Below are 20,989 nucleotides of genomic sequence, written 5' to 3'. Positions count from 1 at the left end.
CCTATCTCCTAATTCCAAATGACATATCCAAGGCTTTTAGATATTGCAAGACAAGGCAACCAAAGAGCTCTGACCCAGTAATTCATGCCATTACCATGAGCACTCACACATCAGAGATCAGCTGGAATAAGATTCATTCTAACAGAAATACTTCTAGACTTTATTCCCTCAATTCTGTCAGCTAATGATTTCTACCCACTTCCAAAAATGATATACTCAAAACTGTTTATTTATGCACCTTGGGATGTATCTAATCTACATGAGTGAAAACTTACATCCAAAATAAAAATAGGTCAATAATAGCAGCTCAACTGAAATACCTTAAAGTTCAATTTTTTAAATTAAGGTTATTTTCTAACTACTGAAAAACTACTAACACTGGGCTTACATGTCTGGTAGATGTAAGTTTCTTAAACCACAAGTGAAAATCACACTTCTCTAGAGTAACTCGTTATCATTTCCAAGTAATATATTATTTCATTTTGTCCTGTCATTTAAAAGTTATGCATCTATGAGGAATTAATGCTTTGTTATAGTGAGAAAAAATAAAACTAAAAAGTTTTGTAAAAGTTATGTAAATATGCCAAAACATGTTTCTAATATTTGTAATTTAAAATATTCCACAGAAATTAAGTTTTACAATTTGTTATCTAGTCTTAGAAAATAATTCAATTATCGTGTTTCTAGACAGCAGATTTTAGAATCAGGTTTATCTAATTGGTACTTAAAAAGAGGAAAATATATTGAATAATTTAGAGGCTAGAGTGATAGCACAGCAGGCAGGGCATTTGCCTTGCACAAGGCCGATCCGGGTTCAATACCCAGCATGCCATATGGTCCCGTGTGCACCACCAGGAGTGATTCCTGAGTGTAGAGACAGGAGAAACCCCTTAGCATCGCCAGGTGTGACCCAAAAAGCAAAATAATAATAATAATAATGCACGAAAGTTTTTAAGTCTGTAACTGTACCTCACGGTGATTCATTAAAAAAAATTTTAAAAATAGTCTATTTGTACAAACAGCTCTAAGATGGCTAATAAAATACATAAACTACTTTCCTTAACACTTACCTTCAAAATCAGTAAATCTGTAAGCAATAAATCTCTTAGAGCTTGTTAAGAGAATTAAAATATCTAAATGATCCCTAACTGTATACAAACTACTTTTCCGTTCCCTTTTGCATTAAATTAATGTTAGAAACAAAAATACACTATTAAAATACTCCGTTCTGGCATTAATCATCACCAAACCCATTCTTTAATTCCAGACATTCTAATGAAAATCAATGGCCAATCCAAAAGTTGTCTTTTTACCTCACAGTAGAATTTCCCCAGGCTCCATGCTTGTCTGTGAGAATGTTGATAATTTTCTGGATAAGTTGAGTAGCTGTCACATGGTCTCGATATTTAGCTGCTCTGATCAAATGATCACACATCTTCTCATCTTCTCGCTCATTTGCAGAATACTGGGCACACAATGACTTGGAGAGGAAAAAGAAACATTAATACCATAAAAATAATGGGGGATAAACTTTAAAATGCATCATCAATGGAACAAATAAAAAACTTAAAACTACTTTTATATTCTTCATTAATTAAATTGGTTGAGACGTAGCAATTTACAGCATCAATGTCATAGCCCCGAGAATGTATTTTATTAAAGACAGTTTCAAATACACTCAGGAACTGGTTAATGTTTAAGCAGTGACCTGAGTAATGAAAAGAAGCCAGTCATGTGAAGATGTTTGGGGGAAAAAAGACAAACACACAGAGTTTGGAAGGTGGGCAAGGGTTGCATCATTTCACACAAGTGAGACTTCGGATTTTATTCTAATATCATCGATGGAAAGATTTTTTTCTTTTGCTTTGTGATGTGGGGATCGAACCCACGGCTTTACACGTGGAAGGCAAGAACTCTACCAATGAGTTCAGTCCCCTATAACAGTGGAAGGTTTTAAGCAATGAAACGATGTGATCGGTTTACATATTAAAAAGTTCACTATAACTGCATAGAGAATAGACTGTCTTGAAGAAACAGTTTCAGTAGCTGTGAGTGTTTGCAGGAACAAGGCTTAGTGGGATTAAAGAACTGGATAATAGACTCAAAACCATAAAATATATTCAGAAAAACACAGGCAAAATGTTGCATAATATTGGCTTCCATAAAGTATTTCAGGGGGGTCAATAATGACACAAAACAAAAATAAACAGACATCCTACTGAGTGTAAGAAAGTACATGCAAAGCATATGTCTGACATGGACTAATATATAAGGTAAGTTAGGAACTCATAAAACCTCAATGAAAGGAAGTCCAACCTATCATAAAAGGGAAGGAAAGGTGAACAGACATTTCATTAAAGATACACAGATGGCCATCGGGCACATGAAATAAATGTAGTAAATAACTGTTTAAAATGTATCAATGAATGATCTAGAAATTTCATTCCTAGCTATCCATCTAAAGAACACAAAAACAAAGCAAGAGATTAGACAATCCACACATTACCCTGAGGTAATGTCAGTGTAAGTGTCAACAGAGGATACAAAGCAGGGGGTTGAGGGAGCTTGGGACAATGACGGAGGGAACTTGGCACTCTGATGGGCATGGGGCAGCAGCACAGCAATTATAAAACAATAATGTTGGCATCCTTTAAAAAATATACTGACACAAAACATTTAAAAATATCAATGCATACTTGTATTCACTGCTGCACTATTTGCAGTAGCCAAACTGGAGAATCAACCCAAATGCCAACAAAAGATGAGTGGGTAAAGAAAGGTTGTAAATTCATACAAAATTCAACCACAAGAAAAAAAAAATCAAGTGTTTTTATAAGAGGTTCACATTAACTATAATTAATCAGAAGAAAAAACACGTAAGATCTACTCACATCTTGAAAAGGTCTTTTATGATCACTAGCATACACTGTTCTGATTAGTATCCCACTATGTTGAAGGGGAACTCAAGAAGGAGTAGGTTGTGGGGGAGACATTGTCACTGGTGGTATATGGTCACTATTAACATATTTTAGGCTTGGGGCCAGAGTGATAGTACAGTGGATAGGGTGTTTGCCTTTCATGCAGCTAACCAAGGATTCAACTAATAATGCAAATTAATGTTATCTCAATAACTTTAAAAAATTTTCACAGTAAATTTTAAATATATATTAATGAGACCAGATGAGGCCAATAAAAAGGTATTTTTTTTTAAAAAAAGCAATGTAAGTAAAAAGAGCTAGTTCTTAACATATTTAGAAAATGATCACAAATAGTCTGGTATTTTAAAAGCTAACTAGGAAAAAGGACCAATAGCACTACAAAATTTTGTGTTCCATTCCACAGTTACTATATTGGAGTCTGGATATGAATAAGATTCTCAGATAATTTACATACTATGATTAAAAAATACTATCTTAGGAATCATTTTTACCAAGGAAGTTTAGAATTCTTTTGAAATAAACAAGTACATCACAAGTGCTGATTTATAAGATTCTTATTTCTTTCTTGTTGAGTTCACAGAGTATTAGAATATTTGTAATACTAGACTACCTGGTTAATTCATTGCTTTGAAAAGGGCTAATTCATTGCTTTAAAAAAGGCTTTGGACACAGCTCTTAAGCTCCAAATGAAAATGCAAAATTACAAACATATATATATATCCTGAAAAATACCAAAATTATTTATATAATATTTTTAAAAATAATTTATGTGATAAACTAGTAATATCACATGTGATATACTTCCTTTCCTTCTGTATATCCCTATTGATTGACTGTTAGCATACACTTCTCTGATCGGTACCCCAGCAGTAAGAGATGGGCCTAAACTACCTAAGGTGATGGTCAAACCCACATTAACCAAGTGTCGCCAGGATATTTAATGCAATGGGTTTAGTAAGAGGAAAGTTTACAATCTTCGCTAAACGGTTCCCTCCTTTACCTCACAGTGTGAAAAGAGGAAGCTCAGAACTCTAAGGGACTTAAAACTTAAAACTCCATAGATACCATGAAACAAGCAAGCCAGAGGATGATACTAAGACCCAAAGGAAGAAGAGCTATGAGAAGTAGAAGCATAGAGATTATTCCAGATACAATCATAGATTTCTGAATCATTCAAAACTTAAAGAACTACAAGCTTTAATACATCGAAGACAAGGTCGGCAAAACCCTCCACAATATTGAGGCTAACGGTATCTTCAAAGACGACATTCCACTGACCAACCAAGTGGAAACAGAAATAAACAAATGGAGCTATCTTAAATTAAGAAGCTTCTGCACCTCAAAAGATATAGTGACCTGAATGCAAAGACAATCTACAGAATGGAAAAGGATATTCACTCAATACCCATCTGATAAGGGGTTGATATCAAAGATATACAAAGTACTTGTTGAACTCCACAAGAAGAAAACATCCAACCCCATCAAAAAATGGGGTAATGTAATGAAAATTTCTCAAAGAAGAAATCCAAATGGCTAAAAGGCATATGAGGAAATGCTCTACATCACTAATCATCAGGGAGCATATCAAAATAACAATGAGATATCATCTCACACCACAGAGACTGGCCCACATCCAAAAGAACAGAGGAAACCGGTGTTGGAGTGAATGTGGCAAGAAAGGGACTCTCCTTCACTGCTGAGGGGAATGCCAACTGGTCCAGCCCTTTGGGAAAACAGTATAAACGATTTTCAAAAAATTAGAAATTGAGCTCCCATTTGATCCAGCAATACTACTCCTGGGAATATATCCTGGAGAGGCAAAAAAGTATATCTGAAATGACACCTGCACTTCTATGTTCACTGCTGCACTGTTCACAATAGCCAAAATCTGGGAAAAAAACCCAAGAGCCCAAGAACAGATGACTGGTTAAAGAAACGTTGGTACATCTATACAATGGAGTACTATGCAGCTGTTAGAAAAGACAAAGTCATAGAATTTACATACAAATGGTACTACCTGGAAAGTATCATGCTAAGCGAAATGAGTCAGAAAGAGGGACAGACATAGAAAGATTGCATTCATCTGGGGAATATAAAGTAACAAAATAGGAGACTAACATCCTAGAATAGTCGAGATAATAGCATGAAGGCAAGCTGCACATGCTAGGGAAAGGCAGCTCTCAGACAGAGAAGAGAACACCAAGTTAAGGGTGTTGGGAGGATCCTCCCAGGATGGGAGATGCATGCTGAAAGCAGACTATAGACGGAACATGTTTGCCACTCAGTGCCTCTTTTGCAAACCTCAGCACCGAAAAGGAGAGAGAGAACAAAAGGGAATGCCCTGCCACAGATACGGGATGGGATGGGGGATGGGAGGGGTGGGAGGGTTACTGGGATCATTGGTGATGAAGAATGAGCACTGGTGGAGGGATGGGTACTCGATCATTATATAACTGAAACCCAAGTACAAAAACTTGTAAGGTCAACAACTGTCCCTCATGACATTTCACTAATAATAATAATAATAATAATAAATTTTAAAAAAAGAACTACAAGATTTAGACTCTCTGTGAGACTTTTCTTTACATGTTTTATGGGAATTAGTAAAATGCCAGTATAAACTGAGTTCCTATTTGTACCACCAAAAGTAACCCAACAGAAAATGTTGGGTGCTGATGCACATAAATAGGAAATCAAATCTCTTGACCCAGAGCTTCTCCAAACTTTTTTCATGAGTCTTTTTCATCTGAGACCTTTTCATCTAACCAGGTAAATAAAACAAGTATGCAAATCAAACATCTACTGATAATAAACTTATTTTCAAATAAAGTTTTCATGATTCCAGAAACCACTTATCTAAATAATGATATGTGGACCAGAACGACAGTCAGCAGGTAGGGGCACTTGCCTGCCAGTTCAGTCCCCAGCATGCTATGTAGTCCCCCAAGCCCACCAGAAGTGATCCCTGAGTGCAAGGTCAGAGTCAGCCCTGAGGACTGCCAGGTGTGGCTCAACCCACCCCATCAAAAATAAATTAAAATTACAATGTGGAGAAATAAGTCCTAGTAGGACCTAGACAAAATATGTGAGAAATTAAAAGCTAAATGTCACAGACTATGTTCCTTTTTAAAAAACTGCCAGTCAAGGGCCAGGGATGTTGGTTAAGTGGCAGAGCACAAGCCTTGTATGTGTGAGACCCTAGGTTCAATATGCATAAATCCAAGCACTGCTAGGTATGGCTTAGATGATCCCCAAGAGCTGTATGCAGTTGGCCAACTCAACAATAGCAACAAATAATGAAAGAATCAAAAATATTTAAAATAACTAAGTCAAATCTCAGGACATATTTTGCATAAAGTATGAAAAATAAATACAAGGATATATGATACAAACTATTTAAAGGAGCAGTCTTAAGCTTAAGTGAAGACAGATAATTAAAACAAAATTTCATGTGACAGTTATACTTTTGTTATTCACGAACTAGACTGTTCTTAGTTATCTCAGGTATTACCCATTCATACTCTTAAGCCAGAAGGAAATGTGTCAGACATTCAAACATTGCAGAATTTTTATAACTTCAATATCCCCTACTGTAACCATAATCTACCCTTCCTTAAACTCATCTGAGAAAATTATTGATAGAATTTAGAAAAGTATTATTTATATTCCCCAGAAACAACACATTACTTTGTACTCAACAGCATAAAAAGTATATAAAAAAATTTAAGCTAATATTTTTGACATTTCAATATTAAAATTATTCAATGTTAGCCAATGAAATTTTGTGAATATTTTGCATGTTATGAAAGTCTGCTTGAAATGGTGCAATCCTGAAGAGAGTCCAAGGTAAGCTAAATAGTAAAATGGTTTAAAGTGGTCTTTAATGGATCCTCCTTTACAATTTAAACAGCAACTTTTCATATCTGACATAAAATCTATAGATATAAATCACATTAAAGGGCTATTCTTTCCTGATTATCAATCTTTGTCTCATTGTAGAATGTTAGAGACACATCTGACCTTAAAACATGATAAAAAAAAAGAAACCAAATATGAATGTTCTGTAAAAATATAATGAACTACGTGTATTTTTAAATATCTTTGAAAAGTGTTAAATCATAAGAAAATGATGGCTTTAGAAACCGGTTGGGATGGGAGATGTGTGCAGAAAATAGATAAATGACCAAACATGATAACCTCTCAGTATCTGTATTGCAAACCTTAATGCCCCAAAGTAGCGAGAGTATGGGGAATATTGTTTGCCATGGAGGCAGGAGGAGGGTAGGAAAGGGGGGTATACCAGGGATATTGGTGATGGGGAATATGCACTGGTGGAGGGATGGGTGTTTGATCATTCTGTGATAGTGATCCAAACATAAAAGCTTGTAACTATCTCATGGTGATTCAATAAAATTAAAAGTAATAATAATAATAATAATAATAATAAAGTCCTGTCCTGTCCTGTCCTCCCGTTGTTCATCGATTTGCTCGAGCGGGCCCAGTAATGTATCCATTCTGAGACTTGTTGTTTCTGTGTTTGGCATACTGAATACGTCACGAGTAGCTTGCCAGGCTTTGCGGTGCGGGCAAGATACTCTTGGTAGCTTGCAGGGCTCTCCGAGAGGGGCGGAGGAATCGAACTCGGCTGTCAGGCTGGCTGCGCACAAGGCACTACCACTGTGCTAACGCTCCATGTTCTTATTAAAAAGCAATGATATGTAAAACATGTCATTCGAAGTCAACTACAGATGAAGAATACTGCCTTAAGAGCAAATGCTTGTTACTGTTCGGGTGGTGTTTATACTTGTATACATGCATGTTCCCCTTTGATGCTGGAGTATCCCAAGAGATGATACCAAAGTGTATCATAGATTAATAAAAGTAAGGGCCACATCTAAAAGTTTATTTCAACTTCATATCAAATTTTCTGTTTTCCTATATTAAGTGACACATAAAGTAGGAAATGTAATGTCTCAAAAACACTAAGAAGGGGCTGGAGCAATAGCACAGTGGAGAGGGTGTTTGCCTTGCACGCAGCCGACGTAGTTTCGATTCCCAGCATCCTATATGGTCCCTCGAGCACCGCCAGGAGCAATTCCTGAGTGCATGAACCAGGAGTAACTCCTGTGCATCACTGGGTGTGACCCAAAAAGCAGTAATTCCTGAGTGCATGAACCAAGAGTAACTCCTGTGCATCACTGGGTGTGACCCAAAAAGCAAAAGAGAAAAACACTAAGAAGAAAAGAAACACGCACCCTGAGAACTAGAAGATTTATTACCATAGAATTAATAAGATAGTAAGATAAATAAGCCTATTTCCTTTTTAAAAAATTACTTGCAAAGAAAAAGATAAAGTAGCTGAAGAGAAAACCAATTTAGATTGTTTATAATCCAAATGAAGATTCTGGCTCTTTACATGTAAATAAATGAAGATTTACACTTCCTTTCAGATATGTTGTCTCAGTGTACTTTACTATCTATCCTTCACGTGCTAGCTCAGAAAGAAGTAAACTTAAAATTAGCAGGTCCCTCTGGCATACTCCTGTCATCACTCTGAACGCCCTTCTTGGCGGTCATTTTCCTTAATAACTTTCCAATATGCATTTTCTCATGGCTTTGTCAACTGTCCCTTAGTACTATCACACACTTCCACATCATAGACTATTGTCAATTTAGACCTAGGTCTCTCACTGTTACCCAGATGTTTCCCTAAAACAACTCCACATTTCTGTCTATAGTAAAATTTACAATCACCCAGCAAGTACTTAAAATATACAAAATAAATTTACCATCTTTATCCCAAATACACTTTTGTATCTCGGACAAGTTTTCTTATTTCTCTCAGCAACAACTTCTCAATTTCCCTATCAAACCATTCAAATTTTTTGATTGTACTTAACATGATAAGATGACAAGTAAAGTAAATTTGCTATGTGCCCGCTAAGGTGTGTGTGTGTGTGTGTGTGTGTGTGTGTGTGTCTGCAGTGGTGGGGATGGGAGAGAGAAGGGGGAGAGGGAGTGAGGGAAATGGGAGATTGGTGGGCGAAAGGCCACACTGGTAAAGAGATTGGTACTGGAACACTGTATGCTTGAAACAACTATAATATGAGTAACTTTGTATAACGGTGTTTTAATAAACAAGAAAAAATTATATGACTGTTTTCCTATGCTATTGAGAATAACATAAATATATTTGTATTATCGACATCAAAAAAGGTATATGCTGAAAACATTAAAGAATTAGGACTGATTTACTCCTTAGAGCTTAGAGATTTGTATAAATTCAATAATATTGCATATTATCTTTCAATATCCTTGCCTAAGAATTATATATTTGTGATATATCCAGATTACTTGTTACTTCCCAAATATATGGAAGACATTTTCAAGAACCAGGAAATGTATTTCTCCTGCAACTTTTTATGTGAAGGAAATTTAAAGATGTCCATTTTAAGGGTCTATTTTGGTTTTTTGTTTGTTTTGGCTCCACTTCTTTTTAAACAATCTCAACCCCCCTTTTTTTTACATTAGCACTGTGGCACTGTCTTCCCATTGTTCATTGATTTGCTCGAGCGGGCACCAGGAACATCTTCACAGTGAGACTTGTTATTACTATTTTGGGCATATCCAATATGCCACGGGGAGCTTGCCAGGCTCTGCCGAGCAGGCAAGATACTCTCGGTAGCTTGCCGGGCTCTCCAAGAGGGACGGAGGAATCGAACCCAGGTCAGGTCGGCCCACATGCAAGGCAAATGCCCTACCTGCTGTGCTATGGCTCCAGTCCTTTTTTTTTTCATTAGTAACATTAAATCAGTTTAGAATTAAAATTATTGTATAAAAAAAGTGTCATATATATTGAAACTTCCTACTGAACATCACTTCCTGACCTTTCCCACACACAACAGCACCCACAGAGGTTTCTGGTCCCACTACGGCAGCTACCTCATGCTGCATGGACCGTGTAAGAAACTCATCCCAATGTTTCAATCACTTCACTTGGTTTTCTGTAATTCCCCCTTCAACAGCAGAGAATGTTCTCAGGTGGAGACATACTCTTGGGAGAGGCTCTATTTCTTCTTATTCTATTCATCTAGACAATGGGATAGTTTTGCATAGTTAGGGAAGTTTTCACACTAAATTCTTTTTTATTTCTTCTATGTTTAGATTGAATTTTTTCAAAATTCTATCACAGTGAGATATGCAGTTCCAAAGTTTTCATGATTGGGATTCAGTTTTATAATATATAAACTGAAGTTTTATATATGAAACTTCAAGGATCAAACTTCCTCTCAGGAACAAGAAATTTAAAAAAAAAAACAGAGAAAGTGATATTGAAATCTCTGATTCACTGGTTGAATAAGCAAAACCAAAAATATCTAAAAGGAAAATTAAACAATTCACTTAGGTCACCCAGTGGTGTTCAGGGATTAATTCCTGACTCTGCTCAGCACTCACTCAGTGAGATACTATGGGAAACATATTCAGTGGCTAGGATCAAACCTGGTTGGCTGGGTGCAAAGCAAGAGTCTTAACCCCTATACTATCTCTACAGTCCCTAATTTTGTATTATAGCAATAAAATACTAGTATATATTACCATTAATAGTCTATAAAATCCAGATCCCGGATGAGAACAGTGCAGTCTTTTGCCCCTGCGCCTGGGTGTCCCTCGCCGGGACCCCTTGGAGGGGAGCGGGTTGAGCTTTCCTCCTCACCCCGACCAGGGCTCCGGCAGCCGAAGACCTCCAGGACCAGCCACCACCATGCTGAGACCACTCTCCGCACACATGAAGGTACTGGCAGAGGGACAAAGCCACGCGGGTTCCGGGGCCGAGACCTCCAAGCCTACTCGGATTGGAGTCGAGCATCTTCCATCCAGATCCTCCAAATTCCAGCAGGCGGGGGTCACACCCACCACCTGGCCCCCTGGCGCCGTGTAATCCCATCAGCGGCCAAGACTCAGAGACTATAAAATCCAGATCCCGGAACCGTGTGGCCGCATTTGCGGCCACGCGACATCTTATCAGAACTTTTTTTATGATATCTTATTATCTCATTCCTACTTTGGACAAACTTGCAGGCTATCAAATGTAGCCTGCCCACAGGGCAGAGTCTGGCAAGCTCCCCGTGGCGTACCAAATATGCCAAATACCAGTAACATTGATGGGTCTCATTCTCCTAAAGAGCCGTGAATATAATCTCAGGGCTAGGATGAAAGAGACGTTACTGGGGCCTGCTCGAGGCAATCGACGATTAACAGGATGATGAAATGAAAAAAAATGAAAATTACCATTAAATGAATTATTCATTATGAAAACTTATCCATGGAATACAGTGGATGTTTTAACTTAGCATTTGGATATCAATCTCTATATTACACCATAAACAAGGACAAAAAAAATTTCATTACCTCAATAGACTTTTAAAATATCTTAAAACTTCTAGGAAAAATCCTTTAATAGTACAAAAAAGATAAAATCCCACAAATTAGAAATACAAGACCTCAAAGAGTTAGGAAGATAAAAAATCAATGAACTGACGCTGAGAACTATGAAGGTCTTAATTAGTTAAATGAGGCAAAAAAATAGTTTGGAAAGAAAGGAAAAACAAGGTCTTCAATTATATCTATTAAGTCACTACTGAGATGTCTATAAAAAAATGACTTCAGCTAATTATTATCATTAGAAAACAGAACTTTTGCCATTTTCATTGGTAAATTGACTCAATCAACTACATATAATAATTAATGGATTGAATGATGTCATTTAAACATTACAGCAGTTCACTGTAATGCTTAACATATTATTCAAGTTATACGCTCACTACGAGCACTCTCAAACATGATAAAGTCACTTACTGGGGAGCAGGAAATAGCCCAGGGGTTAAAATGCTTGTTTTATAAGTGCTAAACCACAGTTCGATTCCTGGCACCTCGAAACCCCCAGTGAACCAGTAGCAGCAACTCCTGAGCAGAGTCAGGAGTAGCCCTTGAGTACCATCAGGTGTGATGCCACAACCCCAAATCCAAAAATCACTGATTATGTTGCTTGATGGATTTAATTAATTTAGTTAATAACCAAATAATAAATATTTTAATTTTAATGTATATACAAATCACTTAATATTATCAGATTAGTTTACAGTTAATAGTGAAAAGGATATAAAGCTCATATACAATACTAAGCCCAAATCTACTTTTATTCAATTATTATAGAAAAAAAGACAGTATCTTATAAGAATACAGTTCAAGGACACTCTAGATTATTAGACTCAGAAACCTTGACTTCTGAAAATAAGGTTTTTTAAACTTATTTTAAAATAAGTGATCACTTTAAACTATTTTAAAATAAATGCTCACTGTTTAAAATTTAAAAACAATAATTAATAAATTAGACTTTACAAAACATAAAGTCTAATCTTTAAAAAATACTATTTTAAGGAAAAAAAGGCAAAAACACAAATTGGGAAAAAATATTCTTTACTACTTTATAGGATATATAAAGAACCTAATAATACAAACAAAATTTTAATGGCAAAGTATTGGATGACTTCACAAATCATATGCAAGAGAGAAGATGCTTGGTAGAGACACGCTAATAAAATGCACAGCAAGCCAAACTGGTGTGTTAGAGCCTGGATTCAATTCTCTACATAGCAACACTTTCTGGGCACCCTGGTGGTGTCAGGCAGTGTTCAGTGTGACCCCATCATAAAAAACTGGAAACTTTCCCACTGCTGGTCAATTGAAGAGATATTGAAAGTAAATTGTAATACTATGATGCACTGAAAATAAAAAAACCTAAAAATTTTCACAAATCCCACAAATGTTTACAGATATAGACCAAAACTATACTGTATTATTTTTTACATGAAGTTTTAAAATGTGCAAAGAAATTACAATGCCAAAATGAAAATAACTACTGAAATAAACAATAAGAACAAATAATTCACTTAATAAAATCTAGACAAGTAGTAAACATAATGGGACAGAAAAAGATAGATTGTAACTGAATAAATACAAATAAAAGGGATCTTATAACCACTTTCAGTATATTGAGAAAAGGATGTTCTGATTATGTTACATGCACCATCTGTCTAGTTTTAAGTTAACGTATAACAAGTTTTGTAAAAAGACTTTACAAAGCAGTCTTCTATTAAGTTTTCCTATTACTAAGAAACAAAAATTAATTCTGGTTAAAATTCTCAAAACAAAAAACCGTATATAAAACAAAAGGCTTATATAAACAAGCCTTTCTCTGAATTTAGTCATATTAAATTCTAATTAAGTAACTGAAGTCAGATGGTTTCATAAGTTCTGTTTAAAAACATTTTTTAAGAAACATATACTTGCTTTGGAAAACAAATATAAAACATAGTGATATATCAATTTTTTTAAAGTTCATTCTTTTAACTCCTCCCAGTTTGGCAAGTTGTTTTCTACAAGAAAAGTGACTGTTAATTTTATTTTTAAACTGAAAGAAATAGTTCTTCTAAACAAATTGAATAAACTACACATCACTCCAACTCAGGAGATACAGCTCTATATTATTCATTCTTTCTTTTCTTCTGGCCATAGACACAGCATTAAATTTGTTAACTAAACATATCTTTTGGTAGACAATTTTAAAAACCAACACTGTGCAATTTGCCTCAAATCACTTACTCTGTAAACTGCTTGTTCATTGGAAATCACTTAAAAGGAAAACCACTTAAGGGACAAAAAATGAAGAAGCTTCCAAATATTTCATTGGGGGGGGGACATTTGCATTTGATTCTTTACATCAGATTTAAAGTTTAATCATAAATTAAAAAGGGATGCATAGAATCCTTACAAAGACTCCTGGAAAAGATGCGTGTGTGTGTGTGTGTGTGTGTGTGTGTGTGTGTACACACACACACATATATATTTTAAAATTAGACTTCAATAAAAGAGGAAAGTCAACCAATGACAATGTGTGACAGCCACCTTTAATTCTGAAGTGATTCCTCTGTCATCCAACGCCTCAAAGTATTGATTTCTCTCAGCATGAAAAAGCCTAAGCCAATGAAACAGATATAGCATCATCTCACCCGATAATAGCATTCAAGGTTAAAACAGGCAGAACACTTATCAAAGTATCTTTTCCTTTTCTTATCGTTTTAATGGAATGGATATAGTATGTTGGGTTCTTACCTCTACACACTGCAATCCAAGTAATATTTTGAAAGCATTGGAGGTTAATTTTGGACCTAAATTTTTACCTTAGACTTATGTTAACTAAAAAACTAACTAAAGATGCTTTAATATGATATTTATTGAAGCAACTCAGCAGAGCAGCTGTTTCTACATGTGCATCAAATCCATAATATTCTCTTTATTCCTCTGTTACAATTATTATTTATAAACAAAAAATACTTTCTATCAACATAACTATATATATAGAACACATTTGGTTTAAAAGAATATAAAATATGATTAATAATTGTAACTAACAGAATTTTAGTGGAATTTAAAGACAAGACCATCTTAATAAAAAATAATTAAATATTTAAGTCATAATATGACAAAAAGCATTAACCACATAATATTCCATCATTATAAACAAATATGCATAAAGGGGAAAAGAGGAAAGGGAGAGAGGAAAAGAATAAAGAGAGAGAGGGAGAGGCAGATAAGGAGGGAGGGAGCTGTTTGAATCAAGTTTCCACTTATATATTTATGCTTTTCTAATCTATATAAAACTAGACAACTAAGCAAATCTCATTGCTTTTTAACTCAACACACCTAACCAGAAAGTTGTTTTCTGGCTTTTTGTTTTCTTTTTGTTTCCCTGGGATTAGAGGAGCGGGGTGACACCCAAAGCAGTGATCAAGGGGCAAGGGCCATGCAAGTGATTCTCAAGCCACCAGGCTGGAGGTTCGAAGCTACAATCCCAAAATATTGTGGTGCTTCCACAGCCCTGTAGTGCTGAGGACCCACCATGGCCACCCGAGGATACTCAGATCAGAGATGCTTAAGGAATGACACATTGCCTTGTCCTGAATGAAACCAAGGTGGGCGTGCAAGGCATGTGCCTTAACTCTTGAACTATCTTCCCCAGCCAAACCAGTAGATTTTACAAAATTTTTTTATTTTATTGAATCACCGTGAGATAGAACATTACAAAGCAGTTCATAATTGGGTTTCAGTCATACAATGTTACAACACCCATCCCTCCATCAGTGTAATTTTGCAGCACTAGTGTCTCCAGTTTCCCTCCCACCCTCCCCAAATACCCCCACCTTCAAAGGCCTCTATGGTACGTACCTCTCTTCTCTCTCTTTCTCTCCAAACCAGTAGATTTTTTTGAAGGTTACAAAACTAAGGTCTCTAATTTATATTAGGCAAATATAATGAAATATCTATACTAAATATACACGCCACAAACAAGTAAATCTCTTGTTCGGATTTCAAAAAAAATGAAATTCAATCACAAGCATGAAAAGAAAATTGAGTGATTCTTGTAAAAAGCATAATTAATACTGCAGCATCATTATCTGGGCTGGAGCGATAGCACAGTGGGTAGGGCATCCACCTTGCATGTGGCCTACACAGCTGACTCGAATTCGATTCCTCTGCCCCTCTCAAAGAGCCTGACAAGCAACCATGAGTACCTCACCCACACGGCAAAGCCTAGCAAGCTACCAATGATGTATTCTATATGCCAAACACAGAAACAAGTCTCACAATGTTACTGGGCCCACTCGTGCAAATCAATGAACAATGGGAGGGCAGTGACAGTGACAACATTAACAGCACAGACTCCAGAGGTAGAAAAACTTGAACTTAAATATTGAGTCTGGGCTATTGGTGTTTTGTTGAGTTATTTAAACACCTTGCCCACCCCTATGCCTCAGAAACAAGAATAGGATCTGGGGAGATAGAAAAAAGGTTAGGGATGCAATCTTAACATGCACTGGCACCATGTTAGAACCAGGCTTGGTCCCTGGGCATCATATATGGTCCCAAGCTCACAAGGTATGATCCCTGAACTCAGAGATAGCAGAGTGACAGGGACATGCAAAGGGATCAAGTTCCAATCCCCACAGTGACTGTACCAGCTCCCTTCTTCCTGAGTTGCCAGACTGCCAGGTATAGCCTTGGAAAGTCTCAGCACTACCAGTAGTAACCCTCATGGTCTCCTGTACTGCAGAGAAGAGCAGCTCCACATTCCTGAGCCCTACCCACCAAGCAAACCGACTTGATTCCAAGTATCACAAAGAATGATCCCAGACCAACAGAAAGCTGCAGGGGGAAAAATATGACCAAAATCATATTGCTACAGCACTGACATATCAAATATTCCAGAAAGCATACCATCAACTCTATCAGTCAATTTAAAGACAAAAGAAGTGAGTGAAGCAGCTCACATAACAGAGGAAAAGTGGAACCATGTAGAAGATGGTACAAAGAAAATCAAATCGTAATATAAGATAGAGCCATATTGCTGTTTAACCTTAGATGAGTTCTAAAAAAAGTATTTAAATATAACACAAAAGAGCTGTAAAAACACTAGAAGAAACATGAAATGATTCCTTTATAATCACGTGTGCACAAGACATTCTCAACTACCAACGCAAAACTCAGAAGTCACTGAAAACTGTCAGTGAGGTTGGGCGGTTGTCTTGCATGCTGCCAATTCTGGTTCGATCCCTGGCACCACAAATTGTTCCTCAAGCCCTCTGAGGAGTGATCTTTTGGTGCAGAGCTAGAGTAAGCTCTGCTCGCAGCCAGGGGTGATTCCAAATAATAAATGAATAAATGAAGTAAAATAATACTATATGGGGCTGGAGAGATGTATGGTGGATAAGGCATTTGCCTTGCATGAGACTGACCTAGGTTTGATCCCTGATGTCCCCTGTATGCCCCCACTCCCTGAAAGGAGTGATCTCTAAGCAGAGCCGGGGTAAGCCTTGGGCACAGCATGTGTGCACACCCCCCCAAAAAAAAGAAAAAGAGACAAATTCAGCAACACTTTAAAAAATTAATAAGCTGCTCAGCAATAGAAAAAAAAAACAACCAAATCCAACTTCACAAGCAAGTTAGTAAAAGCACTGTAACATTAAAACATACATATTCTCACTGTAGCACTGTCCTCCCGTTGTTCATCAATTTACTTGAGCAGGCACCAGTAATGTCTCACAACAAATTGTGGGACTTGTTGGCATATCGAATACATCATGGGTAGCTCGCCAGGCTTTGCAATGCAGGCAAGATACTCTCAGTTGCTTGCCAGGCTCTCCTAGAGGGGCGGAGGAATTGAACTCTGGTAGGCCGCGAGCAAGGCAAATTCCTTACCCGCTGTGCTATTGCTCCAGCCCTCAGAAAGAGTAAATATTTAAAGATACTCAACATCATTTAAAAAGTATATAGAAACGACACTGAGAAATGCCAGAGAGATTGTACAGGGGATTAAGGCGTGCCTTGCATCCTGCTGATCCCAATTCTGAATCCCTAACACTGGCAGGAATGTTCAGAGGACAGAGCCAGGAATAGCCCTGGAGCATCGTTGGATATGGCCCTCCAAAAAATCCAAAACCCCAAATCAAATACACACACACACACACACACACATACCTCAAAAGTATAAATTAAAACTACAGACCACATACCATGTATATCAAAACTGATAAAAGTTCAAACTTTGATAACACGCTGATGTGGAAACATATTCATGCTTATGGGAGAGCTTAAAAATGCCCTCTATCCCCTCCACCACCACCCACATAATATTAAGTTTACAGAGCAATATGTAAAACTGTATGGATAATTCACTAGCACTTGTATCAAGATGTAGGAATATATAAATATGTACATATATATTTATGTACATACATATATATTTATATATTCCCCTTTATATGTATGTGTATGATGAACCCTGGAAGGATACAAACAAAACCCAAAATGGCTTTATACAAGAGTTACAAGATTGGACAATTATATTTGACCAAGTGCCTTCCAGTAATTTTTCCATTTGAAGCTGTGCATGGAGGCATTAAATATAAATAAAGAAAGCTCTTAAAAATATCTAATGTGGGGTGGGAGAGACAGTCATGCATGTAGCCAACCTGGTTTCAATCCCTGACACCACATATGGTGCCCGGGGTCCCCAAGTAGTGATCGCTGAGTGCAGAGGCAGGGGTAATCCCTGAGCAACACCAGGTGTGGCTCCCAAACAAGCAAACAAAAAAAAAATGTAATGTCTTATACAAATTTTCACATGGCGCTGACATTGTATGAAATTATTAAACACAAAAAGTTTAAAATGCTAATGAAAAATTCTTGTTAAAGCCTATACTCAGATTTAAAGAAATGGGAGATCACTCTATATGACACTAGAAGAAGAAAAAAAGTTTTAAAAGTTATCACAAAAACAATGGGTGAGAAAAATCAAGCCCCTCTCCCCTAAAGAGTTTCAAAATAAAAAGGTTGGTTGGTTATCAATGCCCAGTGATGTAGATCAAGGAATGTAAGGACCAGAAAAGGTAGTCTAAGTACTAGGTCACTAATGATTTTCACGAAAACATTTAAAATTTCTTTATCACAGGATTTGAGATGAAAGGGAAAGAAACCATATTACAAGACGATGAAAAGAAAAAAGGAGAAAAAGACAAGACACTCTTTCAGCAAATTTAGCAGACTGAAAAACCAAAGTAAAAATGGAAGGTTGAGAACTCTGATAATAAATTTTATTCTGCAAAAGTTAGACCAAGCTATGGAAATGTCTCAACTGCAAAGGAAGAACAAATGAACAAAAAGGTCATTTGTGAGGGAGAAAATTAATCCCCCAAACATTAAATAATCACATCATTCAAAATAATATGCTTTGTTAAAGAAAAACAAAGGATAGTCAATGATTATAAACCTTGTAAATGATAGCAAATAAGAAACAAGGCCTTTCAATCAATACTGTTCTTAACGATAAGTTGTTTATTTCACACGTATCGAAGGCCTGGAACTGTAAGTTCAGGGGATTATGGAAACAGGTATCAAGGCAGATCTCACATGTAACAGAGCGCATCATCTAAGGATCTTTTTCACATTAAGAATCCTATTAGAAAGAAAACACTAAAAGGTAATTGAATTTCCCTCAGTTATCTTCATCTCTGTCAGCTCCTGCTACAATAACTTACTCTCCAGAGCAGAGATAACTCAATTCTGTCCAGCAAGCATATGTTATGAATCTCCAAAGCAAACTTGTCTAAATCATTCTGGTCTTCTATCAAGGTTGGCTGTGGATATGAACTCTGACAGAGAGCAAACAAATTTATTTTTATCTTTTCAATAATTCACTTCTTCATGCTTTGATAGAAGAAATCATGAGACAAATATATGGTCTGCAGTAGTGTTACGAAGTCAGGCAAAATGGATTCTATGACTTAAAATGGTTTAATCATTCTTCTATCTCAAAGAAAATATTACCAATGTATTTGGTAATTAGCAAAAAACCTTAAGTTTTAACTAGTTTATATAGCTGCTGTTATTGGTTTAAAATCAAGTGGAAAAAGCCAACTAATTAGATATTTATCATGCAATAAATGACATTTCAACTATTTTTACCCTTCAACAGTCTTTTAACTCTTGAAAATCCCTTTGCATAAAAAGCATCAATAACCTAAATAAGTTTTTACAAGAAAACATATTAATATTTCAGTTTTTGCTAAGTTTTTATTTTTACTTAAAAATTTAAAGTCATCGTGAATTACACAGTTATTCATAGTAGCGTTTCAGGAATACGCTATTTCAGCACCAATCCCTAAACAAGTGTGCACTTCCCTCCACCAGTCCCACCAAGCCATCCCCAGTTTCCTTACCCAACCAACTATCTCTATGAAAGGCTCTTTTGAAAATAACTGACTTCTGGTCGAGCACTTCCTCTACTGCTGCAGTGCTCCCTTCCCTGTCCTATCCTCAAACCCCCTAGTGGCATGTCTCCTACTTTAGATCCGGTCTCATATTCTTGTTTCTGTTGCCTTTGTCTCTTTTTACCCCACACCTGAGAGATCATTCCGTGTCAGTCTCTGACTAGCTTCATTCAGCAGGATACGCTCCAGATCCATCGTGTTTCTTAAGATTATAAATGTGATGCTAAGAAGGAACAGCATTGATAATAGAGAGAACTAGAAGCCAGGGCTCGCATGCAGAAGTTCCAGGTTTGATTCTTGACACCATATAGTCCCTTGAGTACCAGCAGGTTACTCCTGGAGTCCCCAATACTTCTGGGGCTTAGTACCTGGTCAAGTATTGTGGGAAGCAGACCTTGGTCCCCTGAGCACTGATAGAAACCTGCCATTCCCCCGCAAAAAGATAAATTTGGAAATAAAAAAAAATGGAATCTGAATATGCACACCAAACATAGGGTAAGTAGGGAAATGGGCAATTGATGACCTGTAGAAATAAATAATTGAAGGTGTTATTTTGTACAAATAAGGAAAAGGAGAGAACTATAAGACAGAAGAGATTTGGTTGTCTAAATTATCTCCGTCTCCACACTGAAAAGAAACAAATGTATGTATACATACATATATTTAAATATGAAAAGTATAATTTCAATACATACAAATTTATACACAAGTGTGGAGCTCAGAAGAGATTTCAGAGTTTGAAATAAAAATCACAATACTGTAGATAATATGCACAAGAGAGGAGCAGAGCAATAGTACAGCAGTTAGGGCACTTGCCTTACACATGATCAACCTGGATACAATTTCTGGCATCCCATAAGGTCCCCCAACCCCAACCAGGAGTGTTGTTGACCACAGAGCTAGGAATAAGCCCTGCGCACCACCAAATATGGTCCAAAAACAAAAAAAACAACAACAAAAAGGTGTATGCTAAGAAAATGGGATTAGGAAAAGGTTAAGCCTTTTCCTTTAAAGTTATGAGAAGAGTAGTCAGCAATGTAGATTAGTGGGAGACCATGTTTTCCAGCTCTGAAGCCTTTCCAAACTACTGCACAAAAATAAATGATGAAAACATGCTATAACTATTCTCCTTTGAGAGGCAGTATACATTCCAATACAGGCAAG

The 20,989-nt window shown here is 36.6% G+C and overlaps 1 protein-coding gene across 2 annotated transcripts in view; it reads right to left on the bottom strand.

Annotated features, from left to right (window-relative positions):
* Positions 1-20,989, bottom strand: part of LRBA (LPS responsive beige-like anchor protein) — a 600,455-nt gene that overhangs the window by 343,884 nt on the left and 235,582 nt on the right. For both annotated transcript variants that reach the window (XM_056119139.1, XM_056119141.1), the window contains exon 36: positions 1,314-1,480. In XM_056119139.1, the coding sequence (XP_055975114.1) occupies positions 1,314-1,480 (167 nt within the window). The remainder of the gene's footprint in view (positions 1-1,313; positions 1,481-20,989) is intronic.

This window comes from Sorex fumeus, unplaced genomic scaffold (assembly GCF_029834395.1).
Source record: "Sorex fumeus unplaced genomic scaffold, SorFum_2.1 ptg000039l, whole genome shotgun sequence".
Classification (NCBI taxonomy): Eukaryota; Metazoa; Chordata; class Mammalia; order Eulipotyphla; family Soricidae; genus Sorex; species Sorex fumeus.
The sequence above is the reverse complement of the archived record's forward strand: the minus strand, read 5'-3'. Positions and strand labels throughout refer to the sequence as shown.